Source organism: Hylobates moloch, unplaced genomic scaffold, assembly GCF_009828535.3.
Source record: "Hylobates moloch isolate HMO894 unplaced genomic scaffold, HMol_V3 SCAFFOLD_18, whole genome shotgun sequence".
Lineage (NCBI taxonomy): Eukaryota > Metazoa > Chordata > Mammalia > Primates > Hylobatidae > Hylobates > Hylobates moloch.
In genome coordinates this window covers 69,064,754-69,076,982 of record NW_026652293.1, presented here as the reverse complement: position 1 = coordinate 69,076,982, position 12,229 = coordinate 69,064,754, and the positions used below count along the sequence as shown (strand labels likewise).

General features: G+C 46.4%; 1 protein-coding gene and 1 pseudogene across 2 annotated transcripts in view; both read right to left on the bottom strand.

Annotated features, from left to right (window-relative positions):
* Positions 1–8,038: 8,038 nt before the first annotated feature.
* Positions 8,039–9,984, bottom strand: LOC116457259 (alpha-enolase-like; annotated as a pseudogene).
* Positions 9,985–10,062: 78 nt separating this feature from the next.
* Positions 10,063–12,229, bottom strand: part of EDARADD (EDAR associated via death domain) — an 89,062-nt gene continuing 86,895 nt past the window's right edge. For both annotated transcript variants that reach the window (XM_032136302.3, XM_032136303.2), the window contains exon 6: positions 10,063–10,650. In XM_032136302.3, the coding sequence (XP_031992193.1) occupies positions 10,268–10,650 (383 nt within the window). In that variant the 3' untranslated portion in view covers positions 10,063–10,267. The remainder of the gene's footprint in view (positions 10,651–12,229) is intronic.

Here is a 12,229-nt window from a genome sequence, read left to right as displayed (position 1 = left end):
AGACAGGGTCTTTCTTGCTCTCTTCCCTAGGCTGGAGTGCAATGGTGTGATCATGGTTCACTGCAGTCTTGACCTCCTGGGCTCAAGCGATCTTCCCACTTCAGCCTCCTGAAAAGCTGGTACCACAGGCACACCCCACCATGCCAGGCTAATTTTTTTTTTTTTTTGTAAAGAAGGGTCTCCATAGGTCAGCCAGGCTGGTCTTTATCTCCTGAGCTCAGTGGATCTTCCTGCCTTGGCCTCCCAAAGTGCTGAGATGAGGGTGTGAGTCACTGTGCCCAGCCTTGGATTGTCAATGACCTGTCTTTCCTCCTAGTTCAGTGATTCTCAACTTTGTTCCACCCATTTCTGGACCATGTGTGCACTGCTCTCTCCGGTAACTTCCCTGATTGTCTGCAGTGATTCTCCCTCATCTACAGGCTCCTTGAGGATAGAAATGTGTTGCTTATCTTTGTATCCCCAGCACCCAGGACCCATTTTAGAAATGTACTAGGTACTCAGATGACTGACCAAGAGTACACATGAATCAATGATTGTGTTGAAATCTACATAAAATAACTCATCAGAGACAGTGATTGACATAATCTTTAATTTTGTAGCACCCATTATGAGAGTTTAAAATAATCTGTACTTATTTAGAAGCAAAACATAAAATCATACAGGTGATAACATGAAGGCAGCTTAACAAGTACAGCACAAAGATGTATCAACAGTATCACAAAGATTTAGGAGCTCAAGAGCATCACCTTCGTCAGCTGAGGAACATCCTCCATGAAGCTTCGGGGACCTGCCTCAGGGGAAGATGCAGGGTCACTGGGCTGTTTGTTACACAAAATAGAAGAGCGTGGATCAGTTCAGGATGTCCGGGGAAGCTACCCTCTTGTACATTTGCAAAAGCGCTGATAAGCTCAATCGTTTCATTTCAAGTGGCACTGTGCATTGCTTTGATCTCTTCAACGGTGGAGCTGATTTCTAGGAGGAATCCCCAGCTAAACAAGGCCACTAGACCCATGCCTCACAGCCCCTGCAGCCACAGGAAGAAAGAAAACAGGCTCTCCCTCACCTTGGTTCTTCTGGTCTAGGTGGTGAGCACCCCGAGGGGTGGCATCCACCAGCTCAGGGGTGCCAGCAGGCCCAGAGTGTGGCCCAGCATCTCAGCCACCATCCTCTGTAAACACAGGGGAAGGAAGCAAGACTTGCCCTCGTCCATTTACAACCAAGTACACAGCGTTCAGAAGGTAGAGATCAGAGAGGAAATGGAGGTGGATGTTGCTATTGCCTTGGGCTCATGTAGATAAGCTGTGTTTCAGTTCAAAGAGTAGAAAATGGTTTTAGCATTATTAGGACCAAAGTGTCATTAAGGATGAAAGACAAGCCTGGAGGCGGTGGCTCATACATATAATCCCAGCATTTTGGAAGGCCGAGATGGGTGGATCACCTGAAGTTGGGAGTTCGAGACCAGCCTGGCCAACATGGTGAAACCCCGTCTCTACTAAAAATTAGCCAGGCTTGGTGGCAAACACCTGTAATCCCAGCTACTCTGGAGGCTGACGCATGAGAATTGCTTGAACCTGACAGGCGGAGGTTGCAGTGAGCCGAGATGGCGCCACTGCACTCCAGCCTGGGTGACAGAGCGAGACTCTGTCTCAAAAAAAAAAAACAAGGTGAAACACAAGCCGACAAATTGCTTCTGCATAGTCAGGGAAAAAGGAAGCCCGTGGCAGGGAGAGGAAGGCCGTCGGCATACAGAGGAAATCTGATTTGATAAATGCGTGCATGACTCGAAAATAAGCGACATGAAATAATGACACGGACCCAAAGGAGAGGAAAATTATAAAACGAGGAGAGCAGAAGTGGAAAGAGATGTGATAAGAAGGATAGTCTCCTCAAAACAAGATAAAACATTTACTCATCTAAGAGAAAGGAAGGGGGAGGAAAATCTCCTAGGCCTTACTTATTAATACTGTACTTAAAAGAACATATTTTTGCATTGCATATTATAGAGGAAGGGGCAAGGATAGTGCTCTGGGTCAATATTTGCTGTAACTATGAACTTTGCCCTTTAACATTACAACTACCTTTGGTCACAACCACTTCCTTGGATGCTAAATTGAAAGGGAAAGAGACCAAAAGTCCACAAAGGGCTAAGCTAAATCTACAGGAAGAAAGCATCCTGCCGAGTGTTAAAAATAATTCCCAGAGTATGGAACTGTTAGTGGAGCTGGCTGGTCACACACTGGATCCGAATGACAGGGTGAAGTAGCGATGGACACATCCAGGGGACGAAGATCCTCATCTCAATTATGGCGGCCTCGTTCTGCTTATATGTGCGCATTTGTAAAACAGCCTCACTCTTCCTATCTTCTAGTGCGGCTACTTGCAAGGCTTTTAGCATACAACCAAGAATTATTTTTTTATTTTTATTTTTATTTATTTATTTTTGAGACGGAATCTCGCTCTGTAGCCCAGGCTGGAGTGCAGTGGCGCAATATCGGCTCACTGCAACCTCTACCTCCCAGGTCCTGGTTCAGGAAATTCTCCTGCCTCAGCCTCCCGAGTAACTGGGATTACAGGAATGTGCCACCATGCCTAGCTAAGTTTTGTATTTTTAGCCGGAGTTTCACCATGTTGGCCAGGCTGGTCTTGAGCTCCTGATCTCGTGATCCGCCCGCCCCAGCCTCCCAAAGTACTGGGATTACAGGCGAGCCACCGCGCCGGGCCAAGAATTAATATTAATAAAAGGCTGGTCCTGGGCTGGTTTTAGGATGTCAGCCCAGCCAGAAAGGATGTGTATAGATGTTATATTCCAGCAGGGGGCAGTACCACATAAAAATTACTATTAAGGAACATCCAGGTCTGCTACCACGTATTTTCCATGTTGTTGAATAATAATTATTTAGTGTCGTAAAAATAGGTGACTTGTTCATACAATTGATCTTTTGAGTACTGGTGGGAAATCCCAGCACCATGTAAGCCCTAACAATGTAAAACTTTACCATTTTAAAAGTCACGTGCCTTCTTTGAGTCTCCCTCCTGTGTGAGTCCTCCTGTGTGTGGATGTGTGGGGGAGTGTGGCTTTCATTTCTCTGTGTGTAGTAATTTGCTATTGCAACCAAGGAAATGCATATTACATAGAACCTCATCAACTACCATTACAGATGAAAATTTTGTTTAAGAGAATATACCCTAGATTTTTCTCTTTTTTAAATAGAGACAGAATTTTCACTGTGTTGCCCAGGCTGGTCTCGAACTCCTGACCTCAAGTGACCCTCCCACCCTGTCTCCCAAAGTGCTGGGATTACAGGCATGAGCCACCACACCCAGCCCTGTAATTTAGCTAAAGATATTTCATTTGAGGCTGGGAGTGGTGGCTCCCGTCTGTAATCCCAGCACTTTGGGAGGCTGAGGTGGGAGGATCACTTGAGACCAGGAGTTTGAGATCAGCTTGGACAGCATAGCTAAACCCCATCTCTACCAAAAAAAAAAAAAAAAAAAAATAGCTGGGCGTGCTTGTATAGGACTGCAGTTTCCATTACTTGGGAGGCTGAGGCAGGAGGATTCCTTGAGCCCAGGAGGTCGGGGCTGCAGTGAGCTATAATTTTGCCGCTGCACTCCAGCCTGGGCAACAGGGCAAGACCCTGCCTCCAAAAAATAATAAAAAAAAAATAAAAAATAGATTTCTAATAGCAAAAGGACCTCATCATTAGCAGTTAAGTTTATAATATGCCCAATTTAACATGGATCCCTACGGACAGAAGTAAAAGTATTAATAAACTTAAATTTTAACAATTATTTGATCGATTAGTTATAATATCCTACCTTTCCACTTTCTCCTTTGTAAAGTATCAGCATGCTTATGCTATTACAGTACTTATTTGCTATAAATTAACTTTAAATAAAATGATTTTGCATTGTTACACGATTGATACTTGTATTTCAGTTGGGAATTACTGTTTGATATTTTTGTATGTAACATAGATATAAATCACACTACACTTAGTCAAAGTCTGGACTCTGAAGGAACTTTAAAAATCTTTTGATTAAATTTCTCTCTGTCAATGGTATGCTCCCGCTCATCAAAAATTTTCATAAAATAAACTCCAGTCATTACAGATGTCAACATGTGCAAGAAACAGTACAGTCAAATTATAACAGCAAATTTATATCAACTCTTTTTTTTTTTGAGATGGAGTTCCACTCTGTCTCGCCCAGGTTGGAACGCAGTGGCGCGATCTCGGCTCACCGCTGCCTCCCGTATTCAAGTGATTCTCCTGTCTCAGCCTTCCCAGTAGCTGGGACTATAGGTGCGCACCACCATACCCAGCTAACTTTGTATTTTTAGTAGAGATAGGTTTTCACTATGTTGGCCAGGCTGGTCTCGAACTCCTGACCTCAGGTGATCCACCCACCTTGGCCTCCCAAAGTGCTGGGATCACAGGCGTGAGCCACTCTCCTATTTAAAAAAAAAAAAAAAAAAAAGGAAAAGGAAATTTTTCCACCCTGGAACTTCCCCATGCAATTATAATAGGAATTAAAACAGAACTATAAGGATGTTCAAAGCTTTCCTAGCCATGCTAGCAATGAGATGATGATAAATCCAGTGTTAGACATGACTAGCAATCAGGACTCTGGAAATAATGATACCAAAATGAGAGACAAGTGGGACGTACACTGTGGTCCTACGTTTTTCTTGTTATTCCTGTTATTCCTGAATTTAAGGATAAAGGCGCACTCAACTCTGCCCGTATCTTATCTGCCTGAACCCTGCAAATCAGCAAATGTCATCTTGCTTGACATTTTTGATCCATCTCAAGGAAGGAAAGTTCCACTGACACTTGTGAACAATAGCTGTGTCTGAGATAAGATGGTACGTTCAGTTTACAGTCAGTTTTGAGACTGCACTTTTGTGGTTGGAATTTTGGAAACATGCCCCCTAGAAGCTGTGCTCACTAAATTTTCCAAATTTTAAATTTAGAATTTAAGACCATTTTACCATTTTTATTTATGTTTGCTGCTGTGGCCCCTTCGGAGGGAGTCAGAAGCCCACGCCTTGGGCTGCTGTTCCAGGCCACCGAGAGTGGCCCTGTGGCTTTCAGTAGAGCAGGACTTCCTCTGAGGGGAGGACTTGAGTGAAGTCTAGGAAAGGCCGGGGGTGGGAAGGGGGGCGGGCAGGGGGTGGGGGCGGGAGCTATTTCTGTTTTTGTTTTTTGAGATGGAGTCTCACGCTGTCACCCAGGTTGGAGTGCAGTGGCACGATCTCGGCTCACTGCAACCTCCGCCTTCCCGGTTCAAGCAGTTCCCTGTCTCAGCCTCCCGAGTAGCTGGGACTACAGGCATGCGCTACCAAGCCCAGCTAATTTTTGTATTTTTAGTACAGACGGGGTTTTGCCATCTTGGCCAGGCTGGTCTTGAACTCCTGACCCCGTGATCCACCCGCCTCGGCCTCCCAAAGTGTTGGGATTACAGGCGTGAGCCACCGGCCCGGCCGCAGGTGCTATTCCAATGCCCTTCTTGCCCAGGGTGCCCTTTCTTCCTGCCGGGCCTCTGCCTTTTGTCCGTCTGAGGTGGAGGAGTCTCTCGAAATGAGAGAGCCTTCCCACCCCCACACCGGGCTGAAGGCTTGGGATGGGGGTGGAGGCCCCACCTGCTCTTCCATCTTTTCTGTCTGTGTCTGGGGGAGGTGGAGGCTCAGAGGTGGGAGGAGGAAAGAGCAGGCTGAGGAGAGGTACAGAAGGGGGTTTTCCCTCCCACCCTCCTCCCCTTTCCCTCTCCCGCTGCCTGGATGGTGGCCACAGACTGTGCAGGCTGGTGTTAGGCTGAGGTGACAAGTGGGCCTGGGTGGAAAGGGGGGAAGGAAGGGGCTTTCTGGAGGCACTTGGCCAGGCAGGCGTGTGCAAGAATATTGTCACCCTGAGATCCAGTCTTTGCATCTCCAGGGGGTGGCAGGATAGAAGGAGGGCAGAAGTGCAGACCATCAGACTGCTGGGGTCTGCTACCACCAAAACTAAACACCCACAGCTTTTTAAATTCTGGGCTAATAAATGAGAATGTGTCACACGTAGCTTAATGAGAATGCAATACACCAAATCAAATTCATAGATGGCGAGAACTCCTAACGGCTTCTGTACAGTGCCTGGAACCTGGCTGACAAAAACGTTTAATAACTGCCTCACTGAACACCAAATTGCCAAAGAATCTATTTTTTTAAAATCTCAACATTTTATTACTGGCTGTTACTTTCAATATATCTGGTGATAAATCTGACATTTATCTCATAAATCTGACAAGAGAAGATGAGCTGGGTGAGATTAGCACTAAATCAGAAGTGTTAAGTATGTCTCTATAATAGATTTTGCTAGTTTAGAGTTTGCAATTGATGGTGAGGCTGACTTCATGTGTCAGTAGCCTAATGAAAACCACTGTAATTGTCAGTGGAAAAAATCATGGTGGTTTAGAAAATAACTTTCTTTTGAGTTAATCCTAATCTTTCGGTTGCACTGAATCAGTGTTATTCATCATTTTTGCTTATTTTAATCAGAGACTTATACAGAATCCTTCCAAATTGAACTAAGTGTCTTAATTTTCTAAGCCCATAACAAAACCAAGTAGCACTTTCATGGAACTGTCAGTCAAAGCAAGGCTTTGCCTTTTATCTTTTTTCCCCCAAATTACCTAGAAAATCTGATCTTTCCAATAACAAACCCCACTATGTCCCCACACTTTCCCTTCTCCAAAATCATCAAATAAGGACATCAGATATTCTTTGAACCAAATGTTTCATTTGTTTAAAATCCTTTAAAGTTTGGATTTGAAGGAATCCCTTCCCTCCCAGCGTCCACATAGACTCCCTCTTCTTGGCTAAACTGCTGTGTAGTGTGATGGGGTCCTGTTTTAAGTTGGGCTAGTAGAAACTGGAGGTGGTTACATTTCACCAATAAGTTACAGGATTTTCATTTATTTCTTAATTGAGCTTCATCTCAGGGGTGAAGCACTCAGTCTTAATCAAAGGATGAAAAAGTAAATATTACATTAAATTATTATTATTAGAATTTTTTTTTTTTTTGAGATGGAGCCTCGCTCTGTTGCCTAGGCTGGAGTGCAGTGGCATGATCTTGGCTCACTGCAACCTCCGCCTCAATTTCCTTCTAGTGCCTCAATTTCCCAAGGAGCTGGGATTACAGGCGCCCGCCACCACGCCTGGCTAATTTTTGTATTTTTAGTAGAGATGGGGTTTCGCCATGTTGGCCAGGCTGGTCTCGAACTCCTGACCTCAAGTGATCCACCCTCCTCGGCCTCCAAAAGTGCCAGGATTACAGGCGTGAGCAACCACGCCTGGCCTATCACATTAAATTTTTTAAAGTCCTGGGTAACCAAAGGAGATTTGGAGCACTCTTTTTTTTTTTGAGACACAGTCTCGCTCTGTCGCCCAGGCTGGAGTGCAGTGGTGCTATCTCGGCTCACTGCAAGCTCTGCCTCCCGGGTTCAAGCCATTCTCCTGCCTCAGCCTCCCAAGTAGATGGGACTACAGGCGCCCGCCACCAAGCCTGGCTAATGTTTTGTATTTTTAGTAGAGACGGGGTTTCACCATGTTAGCTATGATGGTCTCGATCTCCTGACCTCATGATCTGCCCGCCTCGGCCTCCCAAAGTGCTGGGATTACAGGTGTGATGGAGTACTCTCTTTTTTAAAGTCCTGGGTAACCAAAGGGGATTTGGAGTACGCTCTTTGTCAAACACTTCCCATGGCCTTGATTACCTCACTACTTCCTGACTGTTTTCCCAATAACCATCAGTTTCTGTATGTCTTTAAAAAACATTTGAGCAAATGACATTACTGATAGTCCACTGATTGTAAGCATACTTGCATAAAAAAGTTGGGGCAGGTGTTCTGAAGAGTATCACCATGTAATACTAGCATCCCGTTAATTCACCAAAGTACTTTATAACAAAAAAAGTAATAAACCAACAAGACAGGGTCACTTCTCATTGCTGTTTTCTCTTTTTTTCTTTTTTCTCATGGGTCAATGAGGCTTTTTATTTTGAGCACAAAATCACTAGGGATCTTGCCTGTGGCCACCCCGGAGATGACACTGGAGGGTCACGTGGCTCCAGACACTTGGTGGAAAGTGAGGTGAGAAAAACGAGAAAAACAATGATTTGGGCCAATTACACGACTGCAAGGCTAGAGCTGCCAACAGGGCTCCAGGGAGCTTGGCTTCTGTAGAAGTTCTTTTTTTTGGGGAGGGGGAGGGACGGAGTCTCACTCTGTCACCAGACTGGAGTGCAGTGGCGCAATCTCGGCTCACTGCAACCTGCTTCTGTAGAAGTTCTAAGGAAGCGGTGCGAACTCCACGGCGGTGGGCAAGGGTAGCTAACTAGCAGCGGCCCCTACAAATGTTGGTTGAGGGCCTTGAGCTGCCTGAGCTGACACGAGGGGAGGAGTCTAATTAGCCACCAGGTGACTGAAGGGCTTGCCCACAGCTTACTTGGCTGGGGGGTTTCTGAAGTTCCTGCCGGCAAACTTAGCCTTGCTGCCCAGCTCCTCTTCAATTCTGAGGAGCTGGTTGTCCTTGGCCAAGCGCTCAGATCAGCAAGGGGCACCAGTCTTGAGCTGCCCAGGGCACAGCCCCACTACCAGGTCAGCGATGAAGGTATTTTCAGTCTCCCCAGAACAATGAGGCACCATCACACACCAACCATTGGCCTGGGCCAGCTTGCACGCCTGAAGGGACTCAGTCACGGAGCGAATCTGGTTCACTTTGAGCAGGAGGCAGTTGCACTTCTTCTCATTCACGGCCTCAGCTGTCCTCTTTGGGTTGGTCACTGTGAGATCATCCCCCACTACCCGGATTCCTGCACTGGCCATGAACTTCTGCCAAGCTCCCCAGTCATCCTGGTCAAAGGGATCTTCGATAGACACCACTGGGTAGTTATTGATGAAGAACTTGTACAGGTCAGCCAGATAGTCAGGTGAGATTCCAGGTCATACTTCCCAGACCTGAAGAACTGAGGCCGCTACGTCCATGCCGATGATCACCTTATCAGTGTAGCCAGCTTTCCCAATCGCAGTCTTCAGCAGCTCCAGACCTTCTTTATTCTCCAGGATGTTGGGAGCAAACGTGCCTCCATCCCCCACACTGGTGGCATCGTTCCCATATTTCTCCTTGATGACATTCTTCAGGTTGTGGTAAACCTCTGCTCCAATGGGCATGGCTTCCCTGAAGTTTGCTGCACTGACTGGGAGGACCATGAACTCCTGCATAGCCAGATTGTTGACAGCATGAGAACTGCCACTGATGACACTGAATGCCGGGACTAGCAAGATGACTTTGGAGTTGCTAGACAAGTCGGCGATGTGGTGGTACAGGGGAACCCCCTTCTCAGCAGCACTAGCTTTGCAGGCGGCGAGGGACATCCCCAGAATGGCGTTCGCACCAAATTTAGATTTATTTTCTGTTCCATCCATCTCGATCATCAATTTGTCAATCTTCTCTTGTTCTGTGATGCTCAGTTTCTTGCTAACCAGGGCAGGGGCAATAGTTTTATTGATGGGCTCAACAGCCTTTGAGACACCCTTCCCCATATAGTGAGTCTCATCATTGTCCTGGAGCTCTAGGACCTCACAGATACCAGTTGAAGCATCACTGGGCACACCAGCTCTGAAGAGACCTTCTGAGGTGAAGAGATCAACCTCAACAGAGGGATTCCCACAAGAGTCAAAGATCTCCCTGGCATGGATCTTGAGAATAGACATGGTGAATTTCTAGCCACTGGGTCTCATCGCCTAGGAGAGAAGTGGAGGGTGCTGCAGACACTGAGGTCAATGTTCCTTGTTGCTATTTTCTTTGAAACCGTGGGAATGGCACTGATTAGGAGAGATGTTACATATAATGCTGTGGGTATGTCTGGGGCTATCAACGGTCTCAGGACCTATTTAAATCTTTACTGTATTTCAGGGAGAGGATAATTTTATCTTCAACATGGCATGAATCCATTCCGATTGTAGGACTTTGGCCCTTAGAGGTACTAGAAAATATGTTTTCTTAATTCCAGATTTGAATATTAAATTAAAACAGATGTGCAAAAATAAACAGAGATCCACCACCGAAACAAGCTACCCCTCCACAAAACTGCCAGCTTTGGGGAAAACCAATGTCCACCGTTCCACGTCCTTGTCCTAAACTCTTATAAAACAACAGATTCACATTCCTTCTTGACCTGTGGTTGTTTCAACGTCCGGAGAGGCCAATGAAGGAAGAAGAAGAGCTCTAGAAGTGCCTGGAGGGGTCTCCACCCTCCCGCTTGGGCCACTCCTCGTCCACCCACCTGCGCAGAACCTTCTCCACGTCGGCCCTGTGGTAGAGCCTGCAGAGCTCCATCAGCTGGCCCACCGTCCTCTGACTGTTTCGGAGCAAGAACTCCAAGGTGGGGCTCTGTGGCCTCTGCTCCAGGAAGCACAATTCATCATAGGACATCCCCCATTTGCTTGCAAAATTCCTCCAGTTTTTCACCGTTGGGTGACACGGATCCAGCTTTATCCTGATCACATCTAGTAAGTCCTGATCGTTGAGCAAGTCACTTATGGTGGGGGCCCGGAGCAAGCAGGAGGAACAAGTACAGTTTTCTTTGCAGGAGTTGTCCTTGCGGATCTCTGCAAGGAGAAACAATTTAGTCCACAGGTCAACAAGAGGCCTAACATAATGCATTCATTTCTTACATCCTTTATTTTCCTGCTGAATTGTCAAAAGCATCATATGGAAGACTATTTCAGAATGCTCATTTCCTTTTTTTTTTTGAGATGGAATCTCGCTCTTTCGTCCAGGCTGGAGTGCAGTGGCGCTGTCTCGGCTCACTGCAAGCTTCGCCTCCCAGGTTCACGCCATTCTCCTGCCTCAGCCTCCTGAGTAGCTGGGACTACAGGTGCCCGCCACCGCACCCGGCTAATTTTTTGTATTTTTCATAAAGATGGGGTTTCACCGTGTTAGCCAGGATGGTCTCGATCTCCTGACCTTGTGATCCATCCGCCTCGGCCTCCCAAAGTCCTGGGATTATAGGCATGAGCCACTGCGCCTGGCCTCAGAATGCTCATTTCTAATAATGTGTTACTCTTTTTTTTTTTTTTTTGATACAGGGTGTCACTCTGTTGTCCAGGCTGGAGTGCAGTGGCATGATCTGGGCTCACTGCAACCTCTGCCTTCTAGGCTCAAGCGATCCTCCCACCTCAGCCTCCTGAGTACTTGTGACTACAGGCACATACCACCAAACCTGGCTAATCTTTTTTTTTTTTTTTTTTTTTTTTTTTTTTTTTTTTTTTTTTTTGGTAGAGGTGGGGTTTCACCATGTTTCCCAGGCTGGTCTTGAACTCCTAGACTCAAGTGATCTGCCCACCTTGACCTCCCAAAGTGCTGGATTACAGGCATGAGCCACCGCACCTGGCTGTGGCTAGGCTAGGCCAAAGATGAGTTACTTTGCTGGAAGGGGTAAGAACTTTTTTTTTTTTTTTTTTTTCCCGAGATGGAGTCTGGCTCTGTCGCCCAGGCTGGAGTGCAGTGGCAGGATCTTGGCTCACTGGGAGTAAGAACTTTTAAAGCCAGTTTCCCTTTCTTTCCAAGACTGTCTATGTTTTACAGTGTGCATTTGTGACACTGCTGGCCAGAATAAGGGCTCCAGCAAACAGAACTCTCTCCGGGATACAAGGGTCTGCAGTGTCTGTGAGTAACCAGCCCACACTTGCATGCACCTCAGCCCTTGCCCCTTCCAAGTGACCAGTCAGCCCTGACAGTTTAACACCAAACACAGCCTGTCAGCGTGTAAAAAATGCACAGTTCTTTGAAAGGTCTTTTAAAAAAACAACAACAACAAAAAAAACACAGACATGAAAACTGGAATATCCACTCCATATGCATATTTGAAAACAAGTGATAGTTGATAATGCCAGGAATCTTCCTTTTTAAATTTATGGCCCCCTTATCAGCCCTCTGCCTTTACCTGTGTTTTCTTCACCCATAGGCTCCCTTTGAAGTGGTGCCAACGCCCTGGGGTGTGTGCAGTGGGAGGGAAAGAGGCAGCAAACCCAGCAGGAGGCCTTTCAGCTGAGCTTCAGCATGAAGAGCATGGGCCCACCCCAGAGGAAGGGCCACCTTCCTGCTGAATCTTAAAGACTCAACTGTAGCCTCATTTGATTAGCAGGAGGTATATTTGTAGGAGGATGAAGTGTGTAGGTGAGAGGC